At 40.0% G+C, this 25,608-nt stretch overlaps 1 protein-coding gene across 2 annotated transcripts; it reads right to left on the reverse strand.

Moving 5' to 3' along the window:
- Positions 1 to 793: 793 nt before the first annotated feature.
- Positions 794 to 24,270, reverse strand: NELFA (negative elongation factor complex member A). 2 transcript variants are annotated; one of them, XR_015700020.1, is made up of 12 exons: positions 23,394 to 24,270; positions 15,770 to 15,941; positions 14,440 to 14,601; positions 13,408 to 13,497; positions 11,423 to 11,553; positions 11,168 to 11,237; positions 10,200 to 10,288; positions 7,765 to 7,876; positions 5,175 to 5,431; positions 4,043 to 4,142; positions 2,277 to 2,518; positions 794 to 2,062 (listed from the first exon to the last, which is right to left on the reverse strand). XR_015700020.1 is itself a non-coding variant. In XM_087737522.1 (12 exons), the coding sequence occupies exons 2-12, from the start codon at positions 23,643 to 23,645 to the stop codon at positions 2,334 to 2,336; spliced, it is 1,620 nt and encodes a 539-aa protein (XP_087593648.1). In that variant the 5' UTR covers positions 23,646 to 23,658; positions 23,773 to 24,269; the 3' UTR covers positions 794 to 2,333. The 2 variants fall into 2 exon arrangements, 1 of the variants encoding a protein (XP_087593648.1); XM_087737522.1 differs by having other exon boundaries at positions 794 to 2,518; positions 23,394 to 23,658; positions 23,773 to 24,269.
- Positions 24,271 to 25,608: the final 1,338 nt, after the last annotated feature.

A 25,608-nucleotide genomic window follows, 5' to 3' on the forward strand; every position in this document is an offset into this window, starting at 1 on the left:
TCACGCAGCAGCTCCTGAATTGTCTTGATCAACAATTTAGTGACAGTACATGCCCCTCAAGTCAGCCAATCTTCTAAAAGTTCTTTCTTAAAAACTATATTTGGTACTTGCAGCTCATCTAGCAAGCAGGAACAGTTAAAACAGAAGTATCATACATGTTTACAGAAAACTGGTCATCACAAAAAAACTTTAAAAATCTGAATGCAGACAAGAGGAATGTCACTTCTTTAAACCTTTCTTTTAAAAGAGGAATACTTTCATATTCTATTGTTAGCCCTTACTGTGTAACATACTATAATCAAATAAGTTATAACCATGAAAACGCATTTCTATGAACTCATTCTAAAAACTAAAACCCACTACTCATCCGCACTTGTCAGGCTGGTTTCTAGCTGTTTAGAGAAAAATCGCAATCAGAATCACAATCTACATTGCTTCTGAAAGGGGATAATTATGTGGAGGAGAGCCCCCAGTGTGACAGTTATATGCAAGTAACTTTCACACCAATACATGCACAACACTCCATAATGGTAGCAGGTACCAGCAAATAACTTGCCCGCTACAGGAGCCAGAACATTCTGTATATTCGCTTAAATAAAGTTAAGAAATCTATACTTTTGGTCACATCTTAAAACACTGTAAAACACAGATTTTCTTATTATTTATACTTGCCCTGTCCTGTTGGATAATTTGTTTGAAAAACTAAAAATAAAATGCAATAAAAATTCCCCAGTACAAAAAGCCTCTAATCAATCATCTAAACATCTTTGTTAGGATAAGTGTACTTATGGGATTTGGTCTGCTTTCTTTTCAGAAAAAAAAGAAAAAAGCCTCATTTTGTCCTAAGAGCTCCACTTTAACATAAACCTCTAGTCAGCCCAAGGTACCTCCTCAGCACCAAGCAACCATTGTGCTACTCGTCTTTGTATTTCTTCCTTCTAAGCACCGTTCCCAACCAAGCGCAGCTCCACATACAAGTACTGGAGGAAAGCAGACGTTTAATCCAAGTCTCCTTCAAATGATGAAGCCAAGTCTCCAAAGGATGAATCCTGAACTATGTACATAAGCCCTCTCAATAGATGCAAGCTTTATTTGTACTATTAAAGCCAGATTATACCAGTGGTGTGAACACAGTTATAATGATAAAAATGTGCTTCTACTAGAAGGGGACAAGTATAAGGCACATTTATATGCCAGTATAATTGTGGCCACATTAGTGATTATACCGATATAACTGCACTGGTAAAAACCACAGCTACAGTCATTCAAAACTTTTTGGATCAGGGCTTGGCAATCAAGTGACTTATGACTACTCAACCAAACATAAATTAACACTGCCTCAAGACAACAAATCTTCCCAACCATCTATATTCAGATGTGTGTCACTCAACCATTTCTAGGGCCATTTTTAAATTAAGCTGCAATTGGTCTTGAGATGGAATAGTATCACTTCCTCCCAGGTAAGTTATGCTGTTCAAAGGGCTTGCTATGCAAGAGCCATAGATCGACTTAGAATCATAGTATCGAATCATTATTTCCACCGTAAGACTTACATGGTAAAGAGCTATCACTTCCAGGCAGTGACAAGCCTCCACTACTTTTCTTTTTTCTTAATTTTGATGTTTCTTTCTTCAGAAAGTTACAATACTCAGTTTCTGTTGATCTCAAATAATGCCAAATATAGATTAACTCATGCTGGGCATGGACATTGACAATATAGCGAGTTAACAAAGCTGCTCAATCCCATCCTATGACCCAAGCATAAATAAGCTAAACATACAGTGGGTACCATTAGACACTGGACATCTACCACCTGCAATATTTAGTTATACTGCAGCTGAATTATAAAATAATCAAGCACTGACCGGTGGTGCTTTAAATGTCCATTCTTACAAACAGAACCCATGTAGCCAAAGAAAATATTTTTTACAATAAAGATCTGTGCCCTCGTTTAATGGTAAACCGTGAGTGACTGCGCAGTGGTCTTCTCTTCTGGTACTCAGAAGTAAACTGCTCCCATCTGTAATCTTTCAGTTCTGATCTCCTTTTCCGGCATCTTGAACTGTAGGAAAACAAAAACACACCAAAACTTTCCCCTCTAAGATCACCCTTCCCTCTCCCAAGATTTTTTAAAAAAAAAAAAAAAAAAAAAAAGCAAGTTTGACACCATCTTCTTCTGTGTTCACTGAGCCCAGTTAGGTTGAAGAGCCACAACTTTTACTGTGGAGGGTAGTAAGAAATGTACACATGAATGCCATTTTGTACAGTTGACATACTCTATGAGCTGGTTGACTCTAAGCTTGATTTGGTCCAGTCTGCTGTTGCTGCATCTCTTAGGAAACATTAGTTATAGGTTTGTACTTCTTGAATCTGGTCCATTCACCAGTAGCATAGTTCATTTCAAAGACCGTATCAACCAACATAGTGGTGCTGCCAGTGCCATCTGCCTTTGGTAAATCTTCTGTATGCTCACTAAGTTTAATTTGGATGATGTCACCTTGCTCTTGGCAAGGATTCTCTGTGAAAACAAGAACAGGAACAAATTATACATTTCAGTATTGTATTAGAAAAGGTAAAGAGCACTCGACAGAGACTCTAAACCTTATCCCGGCAGGGGGAACAACCAAAAAACAAACCAAAACCCAACAAACAAACCCCAAGCCCAAAACTGAGCAAGTCGTGTCACTAACACACATAGCCACACGAAGATCTTCCTCCCTTGATACATCAAACAGTTTTAAGGATAACAAAACCAGACCCCAAATGATGAACCCCAAGGCTAAAGTAACTGGAAGAACAACAAAAGGGGGAGTGAAGCATGCCAGTGTCAATGCTGTCTGCCTCAAGAACCACAGGAGAAGCTTGTATTTAAATGGGAGTTGGTAAACTTGAACTACCCAAGTTATTTTATTTGGGATACATTTGGTAGTTAAAAGCCTCAACAATTTTCAGCTGTTCTGGAAGCCAAACAGCTTCACTGAAATCACTCGTCCAAGGCTCAGTTCCATTCCAGTAGAAGCACTGAATGTTACATTTCAAGGTACTGGAATTGACACGCAGGAAGCTCAAGAATACCATAGGTGGCAGTTATGTACCCAGCCTTCAGAAGGTGCTGACATTATTACTGAAGGAATTCATATTGTTATATACTTATCTATATATGCATATGTGAATATATAACACACACACGTGCACACTTCCAAAATAATATTTTACCTTGCATTACAAAAAACTGTCCATGTAGATATTAAAAGTACACCTTCCTACTGTAATTTGAAGTAGCATCTAGTACTAAGAGCACCATCATTAAGAAAGTTTTGTGTATCTTGTAGTAAAGCCCAGGGATCATCACAGTAACTTTACACTGGTCATCTTCAATAATGTATTGCATTAACCCAAACGCACAAGCCACACTTAGGCTCCAGCACTCCAGTGACAAGATCCCTCAAATACCAAATTAGAAACCAGAGCTAGTGCAGATGACAGAGTTCACTTAAGGACTCTTAAGCCCCTTCTCATCTTACATCTGATCATCTTCTGGGTAAAACAGCCTTGGTCAATATATGACAGGATCTTGCTATCAGACAGCTTATCTCTCTGTGATTCACAGCACCTGTGGTTACCTAAAGTCTCTGAGACAACAGTTGCTACATTTCTAATGCTAAGGAATTAGCAAAGAGGCTCTGTACTACCCAACTTGTACCTCAACTTGCCACAAAAGAACTACTATTCATTGGTCTTCCAGACAGACTACTAGGACCTAACCAGTCTGTTCACTGTTCTAACTAGCTGCTTAGTTTCTCCTCAACCCCTAACCCACTAGCAGCTGCTCTGTCAGACTGTTTGACTTATTGGAAATAGGCCCTAAAGACCCGTTTCCAGGCAGAACTAAAGTAGTTCAAACTGTAATCCATAAAACTACGTACAGTCCAGAGTAAAGCTAAAGCAAGAGCCTTGCACTCGCATATGCACATTTAGAAACGCTAGGCTGTACTTCAGATTTGGGTATTCAAAAGCAAGCTAGATTAGTCTCAATACATGCCTCTGGATCCTGCCATGAATCCAAGTATAAGAGCCTTTTCTGGCCTTGTAACTTTGTTCGCAGTCTTGAACATTTCCTGTGCAGCATACATTTGCTCCCTCTGCAACAGATAGAACAAATATGAATTCCAGTGGAGAAAACACTGCCAACAGATACCATATTAATACCCATAGACAAGCATAAGAGTAAGGTGGAAGTCTGTAGACCTACAAAAAGTAAACAAAAAAAGCCTTAACCTCAGGGCTTTCCCTCTTTAATACTTAACACCTAACACTTACAGCAGTGACAACTGAATTTTGAAACTGGAAAAAAACCACCTTTAAATAGCTACAGAAACATGTGCTAAGAGACTTCCTCTACAGTCCAAACCCAGGCTTGCAATAATTTCAGATGAATTTTTTTCTCTTTAATAAATGAAGTAGAGGTACTGAAAAAAAAAAAAAAGAGTCACCCAGTTTCTTAAAAGTTCAGATCTTTCAAGCCAGGCTTATATATGTGCTTAGCAAAGTCTTCAAATTGGTTACATCTTGAATTAGTTACCTCCTTAACTTCAAGCATGCAAGTAATATATACCAACAAACCAGCAATAAGAAGCTTCAGGACATAAGTAACTGCTGTTCAATTTAGTTTCCTCCCCACTCTCAGGCTTTAAGAGATGTGTAACGGAGGGGGGACGTGAGGGGATCAAGAAATAAAAACTTTTGCCTTAGAATAATCTATTGATGTCTTTTCTCCTACCACTGCAATGACAAGATCCTTTTTAGCAGCTTACATTATATGCAACTGCCTGGGTAACAGCTCTGCTGGAAATACACCTTTCTCCCAAAATTCTTATAACAAGTATTTACATGTATTATGTAAATTAATATTTACATAATAAATAGCAGTGAATAAGGACATCTTACTGTAACATTTACACTGCACAACTAAAAGTGTTGTGATTAAGACAACAGTGCTAACAAAGCCACAAAACATTTTCATTATCTTTGGTTATAAAAAAAAAAGCAGCCTCAACCACTCCATGATCCAAAGGCCAGGAACTGCCAACATACTAAATGAGACCCATAATAAAAATTTGCGTTTTCCAATCTACATCAAAAGCAGCAGTCAAAAAGAACCTGGTTTTACTTACTGTGAGAGAGAGGCTTTTTTTCGGTGGTGGCTGTTGCTGAGTTTGGGGGGCCACTTGTGGTGCTTGTGCCGCAGGGGAAATGGCAGGAGGTGTGGTAGGTGTTAGGGGTGAGGTAGGTGTAGCTGCAGGTGGATTAGAGTTACTGTTGTACATGGGTGTTCTTTGTTTGAATTGTGCAGGAAGAGTTGTGGTAGCATTTGGAGCTGCAGGCTCTTCAGTCTGTCTGTTAGTCTGCAAGGCCTCTCGTGCAGAGCCAGCTGTAAAAACCAATCAGGACAATTAAAAATATTATAATCCACACGCAGGGATTAGCATCACCAATGGCTTTTAAAGAAAACTAAAAATTCTGATTATTCCACTTTAGCACCATAATTCGATATGCCATCTAATAGCTATATGAAAAACTGAAGAGCTAATGCTCTTTCCACTCAATTATCTTCAGCAATAATTAGACAACTGAGTGACTAGCTATCCAATATGGATTACACTGTATTTAGCATCAAATTTTATGTTTAATGGGTATCAGATTTATGGATATCAGAGTTATTGAATTGAAACTGCTGTATTTACTTTTTAGCTTCCATTGCTATAACAACTGTTCTCTGACCCTACCAGGATTATTGCTGTACTGTTACATAGAAGCCAAAACCATAAAAATATTTAGTCAGTTTCTACCTAATGTAGCAACAACTTCCAAAGGAAATGGTATTTAAGTCTCAGCCAGTAACAAGCACTGAAATACACAAATACTTAAACAGGTGACAGAATTAAATGCAGTTTTCACAAATCACTCGTTATTTAAACACTAACTGCTAGGAGGGTTAAAACCCCACAGTATGGACAAGTCCTAACTCTGTTATTTCTCAAAGTTGATCCACTCACCTGCACTTAAGGGAGTTACTATTACAAACCTGGCTGCAGGTGGAGGTTACATATATGATCGAGTTACTGTGATTTCATAAGTTACCATACGTCCAGCAAACAGTAATTACCCAGTGCACACTCTAGCCAGTTACATTCTTTCACAGCTCTTGGACACAGGCACAGCTGCTTAAGCACCTTTCATGGATCTCATGAGGTTTACGTGAACCTATTCACATTGTGTTCACAGTAGACTAAAAGGCAGATACAGACCAGAGCTACGCTGAAGCCTTTCAGATCAGATTTTAGAGAATGAAAAGTCTACCACTCTCCATCTAGGCATAGAGACAGCATTGGTTTTAACAATATGGCTGTTATCCAGTAATGTGTGGAACAGGACAGTGAACACTTGAGAGGACAAACATTTGTAACAATTAGTTACTCCTTAATTTTGTACAAACATCTTACGTTTTATTATTGGCTTCCTCTCATGTTAGAATAACTGACTTGCACAAAGTAACGTCTTAATTTTACAATCTCAGATTATGAGACCAAATCTGTGGATCTTCTGTGTGCATCTTATATCAAAGAAACAGTATTATATTCCTTGTCCATAAGAAAAGCTAGATACCCCATACTCCAGAAGAAAAAAAATAAGTTAGAAAAAACAGAGAACAAAGACAATAAAGAATTTTAAACTAGGCTTTTCCTGCTGTTGAGTACAACGCCAAGGCTCTGGAAAATAATACTAGCTGCTGACAACACTGATGTGCTCTTGGCCGCGTTCCTTCTGGAGACGCCAGTCTTCTGCCAGAGAAAGATTTGCAGGGACCTTCAGAGAAATTCTGACCTGTTTCAGGGCCAAGTGATCTTGGTTTTGCATGTGCATTTTTCTATAATGACCAACATGCCACAGCTCACAAAGACAAACACTACAGCACCAAATCGCAACAAGCAAGAGTAAAAATAATGCATTAAACTGAAACATTGGTTCTCTGTTAACTGCAAGGTCCGGTAATGAATCCCAGTCATGCAGATCTGCTAGTGCAAACTGATATATTTCTTTAAGACTTTACATGCAGCAGGGAAGGGAAAGTAAAACCAAGTGTGTTAAATAAGGTCTAGAAATAAAGGATTTGTATGAACGCTGTTTTTTACTATAGGTAATTTTCTAGAATTGAAAATAATGTAGCCCTTTTCAAGATACGCAGGAGCTTTGCTATTATCTATCAGACTGTTATAAAAAGGTAAAAGGAAAATGGATGGCTTGATCCCAGCCTGTGTTAAAGCTAATATGTACTTGCCTCTAGAAACACATCTGACTCTTGAAAGCAACTGTTTTGTAAGTGCACGCATATGGATGTGCGTATGGAGTATATACTCTAGATTTACGTGTATTACTAGTGTCTCTTTATGGATTAAAAAAAATGCTGGATCTTCTGTTACAGAGTAAGAAAAAACCCCTAACAGTAAATTGCTTTGCTTGCCTGACTTAACTAGCTGTCATTTTAAGACTTAAAAGCAACAAAGATTTTCTTTATTTAGGTTAAATGACATGTCTGGTTCCCAAAACCCAAAGGCTGGGTTCCCGCAACGGATTTTTAGACTGCTAAGGTTAAGTTTCACTAGAGTTGAGGGACAGTAGGTTTGTAAATAAACGAAGAGTTAGACAGTAAAACTGTATAGAGTTGGAGGTATTAGGTCCCAAAAGCAAAAAAGCATCTTTTACCTGGTTGTGTTTCAGAGCTTGGGATATACGAGGAAGATGGCACCACGCTGGGGGTAGCAGGTAAATAACTCGTAGAAGGTAGTGCAGGCTCATTGTTCAATGAGCCAAGTTTCTGTAAAACAGAAAAGAAAGTGCTATAGCCATACTGCACACATTCATGCGCTGTTTCTGCATTTTAAATAGAATTTCAACCTTACTTCTGCTATGGTATTCCTTTTGGGAACTTAATTATGGACTCCTCTGTTAGGGCAAGTTTGCCCTTTCAACCCTAATTCCCTACACAAACTTCAGATATTAGAATTACCATAGGAGAGAAAAAGCAGCTTTTATTTCCCCTAATTCAGATCAAAGTTGCTTCGGAAGGCACAGTCTGAGCCAGGAAAAAATACTGTTACAGAGAATGTACTTCTACAAAGAGAGTCAAGCTGCTGTTCCTTTGTCCCATTCCTCAGCTGGTAGTGTGGAGATCAGATGATGAAATCTGTGCAGATGGTACCATTACTCTATGGAAATGAGTGATCTTCTGCCTGAGCAAACATGATCTTCACTATTAGCAAGCAGAAACCTGTGTTCATCCATGGGCAAAAGGTCTGCTAAAGTACCACCCAGGAGAATGCAGAGGCCTCTGGGACATAAGCAGGCAGAAGGCAGCAGTAAAAGCACAGGTAAAACCCCATTTCCACTGAAACAGGCAGTCAACACCAACATGACAAATGTCATCTAGGATCAAGCCAAAGAAAATGCCACATTTTGTACTGAACTAGACATGATATTGCACACACAGCATAAAGACAATAGTTTGGTATCTCTATGAAGATCTTCACTTTAGTCCAATCCAGCCTTATAAACATAAGAGCTTGAGAGAGGAAAGAAGTTTTGGGGGAATAAGTCTAGCAGACAAATCATTTAAGGTAGCCCTACTAGACAAAAGAAAGAGGATGTTCTGTAAAGTGTGGAGCTTGCCAAAAAAATATACTCTTAGATACACTCTTAGCATTCTGCAGAGAGACAGGCAATGACCTTCACTCCTGACACAGGCCTACCAGTATCTACCTATCTGTTGGTTTTGGCATGAGTGCCACAGATTGCTACCCCCACAAGCACAGGACCAATGTTGCATGTGCCTGCCATTAGACTCTAGAGATTAAAATGCCTGGCTCACCAACCAAACCATCGTTCTTTTCAACTAGAGTGCTCTCCAAAGGCAAGTGTTGCAGTCAACACGTGGACTTAAAGAGGCAGAGGTAATCATGACCACGTTAAATTTGGAACAAGAGAAGATACTTAAGATTTGAGATGGATTTCTATCATCCTGAGAAGCTTGCAAACACTGGGTGCAGCAGCCTGAAATTATCTATTAGCATCTAAAGAATGCAGTTGTTCAAATTAATTCCAGGCCAAGGCTTGCTGGAATAGAACAGAGAGTTTCTAACTCAGAAGTGGGGGGAGGACCTAACATTCTTGTAAAAGCTATGTCCTGGCTGAGAAAACAAAACTGCATCAGTTTTTCCAATGCACCGTATCCGAAAGAATAGGAAAAGCACCCTACACACAACTCCCCCCCCCTTCCACCCCCTGACTGAACTACCTCTAGCAAGAGGTTAGCTTTTTCAGTAGATACTAAACAACTTTTGGATTTAAAAAAAGCAAACACTAAAAAAAAAACTCTTAAGATAAGGAGCGGCCACCTCTGAACTTTATGGGTTTTAAGAAGCACAAATTTATAAGCCATGGGTAACCTGTACAGGGATCAATTCCACTGTGTTTCTCCTCCCCTTTCAGTAGTAACAGGACTGGCTAAGCCTAGTTACAGACAGGTTTGGGGACCTCAGAAAAAGCTGCCTTCTGGATTAAACATCAATTCTCAAAGATTACAAGCTAAAAATGGAGAAAAAGAACCACAGAAGGGTACTAGTGTGTAGGTTCTTTTCTCAAGCCAGAAGACAGACGAGTTGTAAAGACTTTTCTTACTTGGCAGCTTACATTCAGCTGTCCCTCCTGGGCATAGGCCAATGACAAGTGCTCCTCACCAAGACTTCTGTGGGCACCATTCCACTAGGGTCACAAAGGATGCACAGGCACAGAGTGAAACCTGCAGGCCTCCTGAAAATGATTCTACCTCTCTAGGGTCAGAGAGTCCTCCTATCCCTTTCATCTCTGACAGAAGACTACGATCCTCAGTTACCAAAATGCCATATACCATCACAAACTTAAAATAGCAACAAGAAAACAATCAATACCTTCATCCTGCTTTGAATTCTTTAGTAGTTTGGTGAAAATATAATGGAATTTTGAAATAATTATGTAAAGATGTCTACATTAAGAGGCATGTTTCAACAAATTAGTAAAATATCATTACAGTATTTAAGTGTTTTAGAACAACATGCATCATGGTTTCCTCTTTGTTTGTTTGTTTTGGGTTTGTTTGGTTTTACCTGTGTAGACACAAGGCCAGCAGCATAATCTGGGGTAGCATTTTCTACTACTGTTTCTTCTTTGGCTTGCTTTTCCACAACTTCTGTATCTATTGCATAAAAACAGAAGCCAGTTCAAGGCAGCTTTCTGAAATATTGAGTTAGATATACTTTTTTAAACAAAGATATAAAAATGCGTTTCTCAAAGTCTGCTAAAACTTGCTTAAAGAGGTACATGCTGAAAGGTTGGCAGATACAGCAACCTTCACACACAAGTTTATAATCAATCCAATTATGAACTGAACCACAATGTACACCCATCAAGATACGGTAACTAAGTACTTAGGCAGAACTGGCTAATTTTGTGGTATTACAAAGCATCAAAACCCAAGCAAAAATTTAATTGGAATTATGATTTTGTTCTGAGAAGGCACTCTTTTTTTGGTGACAAATACAAAAAGGTTGTCTTGGGGCAAATATGCTGCCTAGTATATCTTCCTGATGTAGTTGAGCACTGAACTGTCACTTGACTTAAGAGCAGTATATCAGATATTATTCACTTGCTAAGATCTCTCAGCCAGAATTTTGGAGAGCACTGTAAGTTTTTTTCAACATTACTTTCAATTCATTTACTTGGCCACACAGCCAGTGGAAATAAGCACACCAAGATATCTCAGAACAATTCCAGTACTGAAGCCACTCACACTCCTACGTGCTGCCCAAAGCACAACCAACTAGTTCAATCCTTTCATGCAACTGAGTCAAGTTATTACCTAGGCACATGGCAATATGATTAGAAGTATCAAAAAAAAAAAAAGTGAAAATCCTCCCTTAAAGCGTTTTGATTTGGGTTTTTATTTCCCCCCTTCCCCTTTTTTAAAGTTTAGCTGAAGACAAGTTTTAACAAATGAAGAACAAAATGGTACTACAAATCTAGATCCTATCTGCAGGTATATTAACAGCCTTTGTAAGCAGCATGCTATACCAACCTAATGTCTTTCTTCTTCTCTTTGCTTCACGGCCAGCACCTACCATATCCAGCTCAGAGATATCTAGAAGCTAAAAAGAAAGACCATAGAGAACTTAGTAACCATTGTTAAATTTATGTAGTTGATCTCTAAAGATTGTCCTTAATTTTTTCTTTAATATATTAATACTTGATCCAAAACAGCATAAGAAATTCACTTTAGATCAGGGAGGAGAACTGAGCAGGAAAGCAGGAGACTAAGAAAGAGTGCACCTACCTTTACTCCTCTTTCTTTGCGCAAAGGTGTTCTTGAAGGAGGAATAGGAGTTCTGTTTCCAGAAGGGCTAAATACACTAGGTGCTGAAGTACTCCTGAACGGAGCTTGTTTTGGTATTCCTTTGAGTGGTGCTTAGGGAAGATCAAAAAAGGCAACAGTTGTAATATATGTTTAATTACAAAAAACAACAATAAGGAGTTCTTTGGCTTTTCCTCTTCTTAACGCACACGCTCCCTCCCCTTTAACTTCAAATGTTTATAACATGGAACTGTCTATAATAGACTACATGCCCCTCAAAGGTCGGATTAGGTCTTAGCCTTCAAACAAGGAGTAAGAGCCAATCTCTAGGCTAATGCTTGCAACCCCATTCTATATGAAGTAATCAAACAGGTGCACTGCTATCAGAATATACTTTTCCTGCATATGTTGATGCTTTCCTTACTTATAACAAATAAACATTGAACACAAAGGTATTGGGCATGAATGTTCTGAATCCAATTATTGCCAAAGTTGCTCTTTGAACTTTAAGATCTAGTAACTTAGTAAAACTATTTAATCAAAGATTCTTAGCCAAGCTTCTGCAGGGCTAAGGGCTCATAATCTACTGGAAAGGTAAATCACTGCTTCACAGAGGGGTCTGAAATTCTGGAGCTGCTGTTTGCACAAGGAGGAGGATCCAACCTGGGTCTATACTGCAAACAGAAAACCTGCTGTCTCAATACTTGGTAGAAACTGCTACACCTATAAGAAGCTGGTTTTCCCGAACTTTACACTGTTACCCTTCTGCCTCACACTTAATGTAAGCGCTGAAGACAGCATTGTTTCATCAACTGCTAAAAAATGAGGGACACATATGCCTATCTGTCAGGTCTTTGAGCCTCCTGACAATCTCATCATACCCTACAATGTGAAGATAAACACAGATTTTTAGTTTGAGGCTAGACACTCTGTATCCCTCTATATGTTGTACTGAAAACCTTTTCACCATAGGACAATCCTCTCTGACCAATGGGAATAAGTTTCAGCAGAGTAAACCTGAGCTGGTCCCATAACTCACATTTTTAGAGACCACCTGGCTCTAAAGGCCATGTCTGAAAACTAGCTTTATTAGTACAATGGCTAAAGAGAATGCCAGGAAGAACTAATGGTCAATTTCTACACTGAGACAATTTTTAGTTCAAATTACATCTATGCTTTTTGCATTTCCTGCATGAACACGTGGCCAAACTTTAGTGCTCAAACCCACATCTTAAATAGCATCGACACAAAGTACTTCATAGCTTCTAGCCACCACACCAAGAAATCACTCGAGTTTTACACCTCAGCATCATATTGGTGGTCAGAAAAGTTATACTGTGCAGTGATTTAACGTATGAAACCTTCTGAACCCTCCTCTTGCTCCTAGTCAAAAACTTATTCGAAAAATTCAAGCAGTTCAGGAACTTCAGCAAATAGTTGAAATCTGTTAATGCAAAGTTGAAGAATGATTATACATCTTTGTCAGGTCCATTAAATAGAAGCCACTGAACAGCCTTGGCTGCAGCGAGCACACTGTCCCCTCTTCTTTCTCCACACAGAATTATACAAATACAAGACCATTTCAGTCTACTTCACAGCATTTCACAGAGCACAGCAGATTACTGTGATCCACTCTGCTCCCTTTTGAAGCAACATGGCTTAGTCAGGAGTTACTCCTGGAGCGATGCAAATTAAATTCTTACCAAAGTCTACAAGCATGATCTAGCTGCATACATTTTAGAAGCATGGCAGATATACTTGCCATTTAAGAAAAACCCCACACTCTTGTTCTTTCTGACAAGACATGTCAGAAACATCTACATATCAGGAGAAAAGGAGGCAGAAAGGGAAAAATCCTTTGCTTCAAAAAGAATTAAGTTTTTGTAAAAACTAGACAGTAGTTTTATTCTTTATCAAGGCTATTTTATCAGATTTTCTTTCTGGGAAGTTATGAAAGTGAGCCATACTTGTTGTATCTATCTTTTTGACCAGTCCCCTGCCTTTGGCATGGAAAGGCACTCCTGCAGTCTTCTTGAGCTGTTGTGCAGTTTCTGTTGCTAAAAAGAAAAAGGGCTTTAGTTATTACAGAATCTGTGCTGAAAAAACACAATACATTGCTATTCCCATCTCTTTATGTATTAGTTAATAACATTTTATATATGAAGCAACAAAGAAAGAATTATATTTTAATTAAAAACCAGGTCATTTATGCAAGGTAAACACAGTATTTGGAGAAAATGCAAAATCAATATGACTATGCAACTGACAAGATGGTCTAAACTAAAAGAAATTATCAGAGTAGACAATTTACTCGATAGAGATTGAAATAATTAAAGAAAGTTCTATATAACATCATAAAAAGTTATAAATCTTGTATTAACCAGACCAACTACTCAAGGCATATGCAAGAAAGTAGCAAGCTGCTGCAACAGAACAGCAGGTATGGTAACCTATTTTAAGATCACTTAGTTCCAGCGGCTACCAGTACTTATATGTATACATATGTTGCCTTTTGTTATCAAAAAACCTCTTGGCTTTCACACCCTATATAGCCATACTGAGCAAAAGGAAGCATTAATTAGCAGCTCTTGCTCCCTGTTGCAAAAACATATGGCAAAATAAAACTAGGTTCTTATTTCAGTTTTGTTTCAGGAGCTTTAACCAAAGCTGTCCCTCACAAATCTTCACAACTGACTGTTAAATATACTCATAAGAGAATATATCTGTGCTTTAAAAAGCTACAGCTTTCTGTATGCCTTGAAATCCGAACAGAATTTAACTCAAGATTAGCATTTTAATGTAATCATGGCTGGAATGACTTGCACCTGCTCTTCCACACACACCAGTCTATCAAAGAAAAAAAAAAATCAGCCAGCAAAGCTCTTATAACAGTAAATTTTAATGTATATCCCCATACTGGAGAATAAGACTGAATATAGTTTTCCTTTCACCATTTCATTTGTTACTCAATCTTATCAACTAGCTGTAATACTACTTACACTTCTGCAAGAGTTCAGCTCTGAGAGTGGCACTTTTAGGTTTCCTTTTCAGCTGGAAGTGTTTCACTGGGGGGGTAAGTGGCCCAGCTAGTGTTGTCAAGGCATTTTTGTTTAAGTATTGGCATTCCAACGGCAACATAGCTGAAGTTTCACATTCACTTACTGCATAAAGAGTCAACACAGTACATATGGGTATTAGCACCTCTTTGATAGCTAATTACAAAACATTTTACAACTAGGCTGTACAGGTGTTTTTACATTTTAGATTATTTGTTTAAACACCAACAGTAATTTAGTTCTAATTATTACACAGTATATAACCAGTTACTAGGATGTTTATTTTTAACATTAGCTTCTTAAGAGCTCCCATGTTAATTATACCTAGTCAAATTATAGGAATCTTAAATATGCTACTATTGTCAGAGTAAAAGATAAAATGATTGAATTCTCAGACCCCTTAAAAATTACACATAAAAAGGAAACTACTAAACAAAAATCCAAACCAAGAGTGTGAACATATGAATGATCATTTGATTATAGCAAGAAAACAAAATGCTGCCACCTCCAAGTCATTTCATTATTGGTCTGCTGCAATCCTAACTCCAAGACCACGTCTGTCCATCGATGTCCGAGGGCTTTTTCTAGGCAACGTGCTAAATCAAACCCACTGAAGTAGGAGTAGCTTTGCATCACCATTTACTACACTGTTTGAAGTAGCAACTCTGCAAGTGCCTGAGCCAACATTTTCAGCTGCTAGGCAATCTGTAGCTAGTCGGACATCAGCAGCATAACTCTCCTTGGGATTAGGCTTCCCCACAGCACCTATCACTTGTTGCCTAGAGGAGGACTTCCAGCAGAGAGGCACCCCACCTGCCCAGTACAACGGTGGTGCTTCCAGACACACAAGGCTGCCCACACAAGCACTGCAGAAACAGAGCCTTACTGTCGTCTTTGGTACTACAACAGCGGAGACAGAGCAACATATGAAAAACCTCAACTTACTAAGCTGCGGTAAGTCAGTTATTACCTATCGGTGCGTGTACAGCCTGTCTAGATACTAATGAATCCAGGTCGACTTGCACGTTGCCCTTCACAAACACTCAGGGTAATACCGAACATGCAAGTTCTGATGATGCGTGAAAAGATAATTTAAGAAGTTACCATTCCTCAAATATCAGAGTTCTCAGTCCAGTAACATGCCAGGTCATGAACTGTGGCAGTTAAGAGACAAGACATACTGCTTGTCCTGATACCAGTACTGTTAAGACAGCAAGTACGCCTGTGAAACGACAGGTTATTTCTGTAATTTGCACCAACAGAAAAGGCTTACCTTTTTCTCTAAGCTCTCCTAAAATATCTTGAACATTGGGATTCTGTTCTTCAAGATCAAGGTTAAGGGAGCCAGTATCTGGAAAGGATTTTAAAATATCAGCTACCATTAAGACCCAGGGGTCTGAATCCAAGGTAGCGAGCTGGATAATTTCAGTCAGTGCCCCTTTCATCTAACAAAAAAAGAAAAAGAAAATCAACCAATTGGAAACAGTTTTAAACAGGTTACAGTTGGATTTTTTAATTTTAAAAAGACATGAGCGTAAACATGCACAATGTTTTACTACTGGGGAAGGGAAGAGGGAAACTGCTTCAACACAGTTACACATTAACTCTAGAACTAAGTAAAGAATGAACCAAGATAATTTTTTTTTTTATATTGCTTTCAGTCAATCTAACCTAAGCTTGTTTTGAGCTTTTGGCAGCTCAAAGCTTTGTTTAGCACTGAACATTTTTACTACAAGGAACAGGCCAGATGCTTACATTAGTGTCTCCTTACATTCTACACTTACACTCCCAGTGTACCCACACCTTACATTCAGTGATAAGAATATCCAACTAGAATACAACAAGTTATTTAAAACAGGCATCTAAATGAAGATGTGCCCCTTTCTGGGCTACAGAATAACATAGCAGACAGACCATATCTGCATCGTAGGAACATCAACTAAGTCCTCAAAATTTTACTTAAGCTTAGGCCAAAATAATGTGTTTCATGCTGATCAAAACTGTATTGTTTGACAAAAACTACGTATTACAGAAATAGAACCAGGCCTCTAATATGCCACAAGTAACGAGATTTTCCATCTACCCCAAGTTTCTGTAGTCAGAAAAAAAGTTATTTTTCTTTAAGCACCTATTTTGAAAAAGGTTAAGTAATGCACATGATTAATAAGAAAAATTTCATTGGTACAGTAATTTTTTTTAATTACTGATCAACATGTCTGTTGGCATTATGAAATGAAATAAAAAAAAATCAAGGTGACTACAATCAGGGGTTTACACAGTGAATCTCTTAAATTAGTTGTTTTACTTCATTCACAGGTAAGCTTAAACCCCTCAAATAAAGACTGAACACTTTTTTTTCCCCCCCTAAGTAAACTTTCATGTAAGCATTAAAGCATTAGCTTCACAGAACTAAGAAGTTCAAGATGTACTGTGCCTCTATCAAGTCACAAAACATAACAGTAAAATTACATAAAGTCTGTCTGTATGGTATTTGGTATTAACATTGAAGAATTTTCAAGCAAGTATAAGGAAATACTTGAATTTTGATTTTTCACAACCCATTGTGGCACATATAGCTTAGTTACAGCCTACATGTTTCTGAGCACAGGGAGACAAGCAAGAGATTCATCTTCACCTTTATGCTGTATTACTTTCCCTTTCTTTAGAACCAGCCTTTTCTTACACGAAAAGGTTTAAGAAAACAAGCTTACTCTACTCATGCAACTCTAAGAAATAAAAGTTAAATTTCTGCTCTCCATTATTTGCTCCAAGCACTTTTAAAGCTCAGAGGCAGGCAAACATTGACATTTCTCAATTCCTTTCACCAACACAATGTTATTGCCCTCTCACTTTAGGAAACTTTACAAGTGCACTACAGGGGCAGTTTGTCCTGTACCCCTTGCATGTTTTAGCACTCACAATAATGTGCTTGTGAAATGAACCAGATCAATTAATCTGACCAAAAACTAGCATCTCTCTATAGCTTTAAGCTTGATCAGCCCCTTGGCGTGGCTGACTACAGTTACACGAACCACAAAAGGAGTGGAACAGAAAGGAGAAGCTACAACAGTCAGTTACCATCTTCAGCAGCTCTATCAATTTGCTTTGGATTAAACTGACCACATAACCATGACCAGGCACTGCTTAACATGATGTCAAATTTAACCAACACCCAATGGAGAGCATAAATTTCCAAGGTTCTAGTCTTTGCTGTCCTCCATTGCTCCTTTCTTTCTCAGTAAACATAAAAATCCCACCTAGACTCCATACAGATTTGTCAATCTCTCTATTCTAACCCTGAACTGCTCATCATAAGTTACTTCTACTACAGTGGATGAGGACAAGTGTGAATACTACTGAAACAAAGTCCTTTATTTTCCTATCTGTCCTATAGGAATTACAATACTGATTTATACAAAACACCTGAAAATTTAAAACATGCCATGAGAGCTGATGAAGCTATGGTTTATTTATAGCTCTTTTATAAGCTTCTACCTGGACACCACTAACACAGGTAAGTGTATAGAACGTAATCTCCTCCAACAAAGCAAATTCAGGCACTAGTTGGAAGAAAGAAGTCTCTTGTATCCTCCCAATTTACCCTTCATACCTGCTCCACAAAATTCGTATTTGTACAAAAAATTCACAGAACTACACATCTATGTTACGTATGTTCCTATGGAGCTCTTGTCTGGGCACATTACATCCACGCTGCTCTCAGGGCAGCTGAAGTTCAGGCAATCTACTTATGCCACAACTCATTGCTTCACATGACTTCGGTTCCTTCAAGAAACAAGCCCAGAAACAACTTGTTTGCTTAGCACTGGGCAAATAACATTATCACAGGCCTTGTGGCAGAAAGAACATGGTGAAAGAACAGTCACTGCCACACACAGAGAAGCAAAGCACACTAACGTGTACTGTGAGCTAACCAGAGACCTTGCCTGAATATGGGTTTGCATTTAACAAGCCTGGATTTGAGTTTTGACTCAGGTTTGTCTTCAAATGGCAATTTAAATATATGTTCCCAGTTCACTGTTGAACCAGCAGCTGAACAACAGTTTCATTTGTGGTTTGAGAATGCATGAAAATGCATTCAAACCCACGTACAGGTTTTTTTCCTGTTACTTTACAGAGCACAGCCATAATCCCAAGCTCTTGATTGTATAAGATTGCAACACTGGGTCAGTAAGAGTCCCATCAGCTCCAGCCAGCATCTTGTTAAGCATGAATGTCAAGATCTGATGCAACATGTTCTGGCGTTTCTTGCATCTAAAACTTAAGGATCTTAAGTATTTTTCTCAGCCTGCTGGCACAAAAAAAAAAAGCATAGGGCACAACTAGAAACATCTAACAAGAAAGGATCAGACAGGATGGAAAAAGTCTGGGAACAGAGACAAAGGGAGATTAATAATGGCTGTGCAGGAAGAATACACAAACAGCACCGTGGGAAGGGGTAAAAAGGAAATATTACTAGAAACACGCAAAGTGACAGCTCCAAGATGACTTCTTGCAAAGAAATCCCATTCATTTGCTTTACATTATGCCTGAATTAATATATGTGACTATACCTTTAGACAATTGCATCAACAGTTGGCTAAGAAACCCAATCAAATTTTAATCTTTCAGGGGCCATAGAGAAGGTGATATTTAATAGGTATCTGTATTATTAGAGTGCATTTTCATTAAGCTAAAAGCATTGGATTGAAAGTACAGTATTAATATTTACACAAAACAAAACTAGGATGGATCAAGTATCACTAGTGTATATGCTTTGTATTTTAATCATAAAAAAAAGCGGAAGTGGCCAAGAGTAATATTAGATTAAAATATACCATATTACATCCCAGAAAAACGAAGAACACTAAACACAGGCCAGAAAGATGCACAGCAGCCTGCTTCTTCTGAACACAGAGGGAAAGGCAAGTGTCATGCGCCTTCCTATTCCTTTGCACTAGTACTCCACAATTCCCACTTGCATGAGTAGAAGACTCCTGATTCACATAAGCAAGCAAGAAACAGTCTTGACTTCTGTTCTCTTGCAGCTACTGTAATAAAAGGCAGGCCACTGCTGGGATAGGCAGCCTCTTCCTCTCAAGATAATTCAGAGAGCACAGAAGCACACAGTCCTCATTCCAGACTTGGTTGTAACATCACAGTCTAACCCTGAACAAATAAGTGAAACGCTGGCACAAAAAGAAAACCTGTGCTTGCCATTGTCAATCAGGTTAACAAGAATATAATATACAAAATAAACAGAAGTAACTGTTCTGCCAAATTCACAGCTGAAACTCTGGTCAGCACTACGCTGAGCTTCAGGCATCATTTCAAATAGGCACGATTATGTGGAAAAAATTTAGCAGATGAAAAGCTGGGGGGCAGGGAGATTCAAGAGTTAGCAAATTCTGCCCAGAGAATTACAGCGGGAAAGGTTATTTTTGATAACTGCCTACAAAACACACTTAACTTAAAATGAAAATGGGAGCCAATTATTCTTATTAGTCAGCGGGAACAAACAAGCAGTAATGAGGTTCACAGCATGATAAAAATTGAGGTTTATTACCCATCCCACAGGAGTATGATGAGGATTAAGTCACTTATATCTATACAACATTCTGAGTGTTGAAAGAAAACATCATGAAAATTGAGGGATATTACATTTGAGGAAGAAAAAAAAACACTTAAGCAAAGGACTGAGTTTTCAAGAGAGCTCATTGAAGATTCACTTGTCTAGACTGAAGCTTTCACAGAGATTTAGAAAGGGCCAGCAGCCAATTAAACCCCTTCTAAACCAAATACCACCACACTTTTCTTGATTCCCACGTAACTTTACTCAGATGTCTGCTCCCAAATGGTTTCCATGTTATTCTATGCCTCAGTGAAAATGCTATTATAGAGAAAGGGGGGGGGGGGGGGGGGGGGGGAAGGATTTTGAAGAGAAAAGAACTAAGTCCAATCTGTTATCTAGAGAGGGGAATATCATTTAACATGTTACATAACAAACCAGTAACATATCCTGCGTCCACTGTCGAGATTCCCAAAGCTTTACAAAGCTGATGCAATGTATTTTCCAATACTAGTAAGTTTCCAAATGCCAGCCCAGTGCTTCTCACACATGATCAATACAGACTGGCACATGGTATGGAAAGCACATATATGACTTTCCAAAGAGACTAATGACGTACTTTCACAGTTAAGTTTAATCATTTTCAGATATGAGAGTGATTTCCAAACAATGAATTTCACTTCCAGGCAGCTATAAGTATCCTATACTGATGTATTTCTGCTAGCATGTCCAGCACTCTACAATACACTGAGCAGAGAATACTGTAAAGAAGTACACAGCACAGTGCACATATACTGAACACAAACAATATATATATATATATATATGTTCTGGGTATTATATGTAAGATACCCAACACTAGTTAGAATATCCCAAATCTTGACAGTAAGTTACGTAACAAATCTTCACAAATATAACCTGTTTTAGCATACTCGCCACAAATGATCAGTATCTGACAAGACAACACCCCTTTCAGTCAGCAGTTTGGCTACAACAGCTATTTTTACCATTTATAGAAGGAAGTCTATAATGATAATAGCAGACCTACTAGCAAGGATAAGGATTTCTGCCTCATGAGTTTTTCATTTTTAACATTTTTTTAAGCCTTTCCTCTCAGTTAAAAAAAAAATTACATGCCCATGAAATAATTAAAATGTTACAGGTACATTTGCAAATTCAGTCCTTTGCAAAGGACTGAAAAAATGATAAATCCCTAGATCTCGATTGAGTGTGCTCTGTTTACAGTGAAAGATTAAATTTATGATTGAATTCACAAACTCTACCAAAGAAGTGAAAAATCCTACAATATTTTTTGTTACAGCAGTAACAAGAGCTTTATATTTGGAACACAACTGATAACTTTAACAGTACACTGAAAGGCACAGCAACTGACCTGCTCTTCTTTACATACACTTTATCTCCATGGCCAACAAAAGCACAATCAAGTAAAGTTGCTGGCTACCATCTTCCTCAGAATCAGTTTAAAAAGTTCTTTTACCCACCCAGTGAACACTCTTGCAGCATTTCAACCAATTATTTCAGTTTACTTGAATGCTGCTGCCTCAAAGAGTTGGCATGAGTGTTATTTATGAAGGTCCCTAAGTTTTTTAAGCTCTTTTCCATCTAAAAACATCACTAATTCATTAGCTTTTTCTAAACATTGCAATACTCATTTCTTCCAAGCTACTTGGATTTTCACACTACTTCAGAAGAATTTTGCATACTCAGAGTTCATGTGAGCTTTGCATAGCTCCCCATCCCCCTTTCTGGCCTTGGTTATTTTTGTTTGTCCAAAACACAACTGCATTTGTCACACACAAGGAAGACAGCTTGCGCACTGGACAGGCACTGAACATTAATATCGTGTTTTAAAAATTAGAATAAACACGCTGAACAAGAATTATTTCATTTTTTTAAAGATATACCAATTACATGTAACAGTTATCAATTATACAGATATATGTGGCAAGACAGACACCAACGTACACTAAACTACTGCTTAAATGTGATATTTGTGCATTTTCAGCTTAGAAATACACAAAAGCTGAGCATACGATAATCCAAGTTACATACCATCTCCCCACACCCTGACTAGTATATATGTATATTAAGCCTAAGCAGCAGCTGTGTCCTAACCAAGAAAGGGACTGGTGCAAGCACAGCTGAGGATACTCTACACAAGAGGGTGAGGATTAACTACACACCACCTCCATGGTTGTTACCAGGATCCAATACCATACACAGTGAAAGCAGGAGAGGAATTCGTCGAACATGGCTGAAGAAACATAAATGTTTCCCAGTCATTCTCCAACTATTGCCCCAAACATCAGTAGCTGCCTACTGGTAAGAATAAGCCAGCTGCAGATGAGGTATGGTCCAGGACCAGATGAATAAGCTTTTCTGGATCTATGATGACTGCTTGCAGAGCCAGCTCAGACTCAAGCCAGCCAGCTTATTAGCTGGGGTAGGACAGTAAAGGAAAGCACCAGTTGTTCCCAGAAAAGTAAAAAGAAGCGAAAAAAGCATGGCAATTTTCCCTCAGGCAAGACCTGACTGCAAGAAGGTGGGGAACAGCACTGTTCATTGCAGACCCCAGATCTTCCATTCCCAAAGTTTCAGCACTTGCTGCTGTCCTTCCTAAAGCTGAGATGTTCGACTCAGGACACCTACACAGTGGCCAGTATTAAGAAAGGAGAGTGAAGCAAGGCTAACACACATGACTGTTCCTAAACGATCATGCCTCTGTCCTAATCCTTAGAATAACCACTGCCTCAGAAAAGCCCTTTTCCCCAAAGGCACCCAAACTGTATCAAAACACAGCCCTACAACTACGAGTCCGTGTGGAGGCGTAAGACAGATTACAGGTCGAAACTGCTTTCTGAAGACTAGTGCCAACCAGAGATTCCCCGAAGAGCGGGAGGAGGAGCAGCAGCGAAGCTTCCACTCCACTCGCTCCCTTATCAGAGCGAACCTGAGCGCTTTTCCTCACACCGAGTCCTCCGAGCTGGGCCTCAACGGACCGCTCTGCCAGCCGACCCCTTCCTCCTCCCCATCCCCGTCCAAGAAGGGCTGCAGGGGAGAAGCGGGGATGCCTGTGGGGAACACCCCGCGCCGAGTGCCCTTGAGGAGCCGGCGGCGTGAGGCGGCAACCGCGCCGCGGAGTCTCCCCTCCCCACAGGCTCCGTGTGAAGAGAAAAGGGCGGGCGGGGGAGGTGGTGCTGGCGCTGACCCCCCTTCTCCCCTCACGCCATCTCTGACCGACCTCTCCCCCTCACAGACACGCACCCCGCTCCGGTTAAGCTTCCCGCGCAAGCTCCTACCCAGCTCTCACCTCATCCACCGCCCGGCGGGGCAGGTGCAGCATCCCCAGGAGTAGCTTGAGCTTGACGGCCGAGGAGAGGCCGTGGAAACAGAGGCGGATGTTGTCGATCACCGAAGCCGTGAGCAGCGAGGCAATGCTCGGCGGCGCCCACAGCTCATCTGTGGAGCCCAGTTTGTTGTGCAGCCACAGGCCAGTGTCGCTCTCCCGCATCGACGCCATCTTGGGAGCGGGGCGAAAAAAGAGGGGATTCTCCACGGGCATTTTATGAAGACACCTAAAGGGAGGAAGGGAGGGGGTGAGGACCCCTGCGGGTCGCCGTCTTGTTCGTAAGCCAAAATGGCGGCGCCCGATGAGGTTGCGCTAGGGAAGGCGGAGATTCTGCCGTAACCTAAAATGGCGGCGCCCACGAGGCGAAATATACCCAGGCTCTCCTCATCTCTCGTTCAGATGCAAAATGGCGCCCGCCACAGCTTTTCTGCCGTACTGCAAAATGGCGCCGCCTCACCGCAGAGAAGCTTCTCTGTCAGCCCCGGCTCGTTGTTCCTCACAGTCCGCCCTAACTTCTCCGGGGCTCTCCTGGGCAGAAACGGGCCGAGAACCAGGAGAGGACGCTGGCCTCCCCCGGCCGGCGGCTCCTGCCTTCCCCTTCCTGCCCGGGAGCCGCCTCATTGGCTCGGCGCGGCGAGCGGCTGCCGCTGAAGGCGGGAGAAGGGCTGAGGGCCCCGCTGCCAGCCCGCCCTTCCTCCCCGGGGCTGGGCCGGCCCCCGCGCCTCCCGACCCAGCGCCTGGCGGGGCACCACGTCTGCTCTCCTCACGGCCACCGAGGGGGCGGGTAACCCGGCTCCTCAGCGGCGCCCACCAGGCCCCTTCTGCTCCCGCTCCCGTCCGCCCGCGTTGAAAAGACAGCCCGTTTTCCTCACCCAGCACCATGGCGAGCTTATTATATCTAACAGCACCTTAAAGCACACCCAGGTCCTGTCAGCCTTTGGCTTTCTTCTCGCCCAGACCAGCGAGTGCCGCTTGCCGACGCGGTGCTAGGTGATGACCCCCCCCGGTGGTGCTACGGTTTGACACAAGCAGAGTTGAGCGTCTTTTTCACCATTTTCCCCAGAGATTTTTGCGCTGGGTGCTTCGGAGATGGAGGAGGTTACCTCAGTGTCTGTAACACTAGCGGTAGGCGCTCAGAAATTGGGGGTTGGTATGCATACATTCACATTCCCTCGTGATTCAGCTCATTGTTATTTAAATATGAAAAATTAATCAATTACCTAAATCCCAGAAGACTGAGTTTTTCGAGTGCAGCATAAAGGGTTCATTTTAGTGTCTTTCTAATTGAAATTAAATCACAGGAGTTGTAGGAGTGCACAGCAAATTCACCTCCCGAAGTTCTTGAATGAAAATGTTTTCTTTAGAACATTCTTCCTTTCAAGGAAGTTGTTTACAACCTGATTTCTCTAGGAGAGCAGAGCAATTGTTGCAGAGGTGCTGTTTCCTTAATACGGCGTTGTGGAGTGCAATACTTTATTTTTGTTCCCAACTTTTATTAATATCCAAAATGCTGAGCGTCTGCAGCTCTTGGGTGCTATGAAACACTGACTTTTATCAGTGCGGTAGTGTTTTAGAGCAGAGTTTCTATGTGAATAAATTACATATTATATATATAATGGGAATTTTATATATATATATGGGAATTTATATATATATGGGAATTTTTTTCCACAGATAATCATTTAAAATGTGTGTGCAAATGCACACACATGCATTTTGTTGATACTACCAATGTATACTCAAAACAAATGTGATTTAAGACAAAACTTTTGTATATAGTCAGCTAACGTTTTAGAACAGCAAAATCGAAGTTGAGACAGCTTTTCTAGCACATAAATTGTTCTGTCCAGAATTCCAGTTGACCTCTATCTCAGTATGTTCAGTACATAGTTGTGGGAGAATTATTTATCCACGAGTAACTATTTATCTGTTAGTTTGGACACAAAGAAAATTGTAAATAAGAGACTGGGATAAATGATTAAATTGAAAACAGAACAGGAAATGAATTAAAGCAAAAGGTTTGAAAAACAGCTGTAAAGGAGTGGTATTAGTTCAGGTATGTAATTAACATGTCACTATCACTAATAACCTTTACCCTCCGTTAATTACACCCAGCTGTTTAAAGTAGGCACCAATACTGGTAAGATTTAGGTACATGCTTAACAGTAGTGCAAAA

This window comes from Nipponia nippon, unplaced genomic scaffold (genome assembly GCF_047370975.1).
Source record: "Nipponia nippon isolate SJK-2023a ecotype South Korea unplaced genomic scaffold, ASM4737097v1 scaffold_6, whole genome shotgun sequence".
Lineage (NCBI taxonomy): Eukaryota > Metazoa > Chordata > Aves > Pelecaniformes > Threskiornithidae > Nipponia > Nipponia nippon.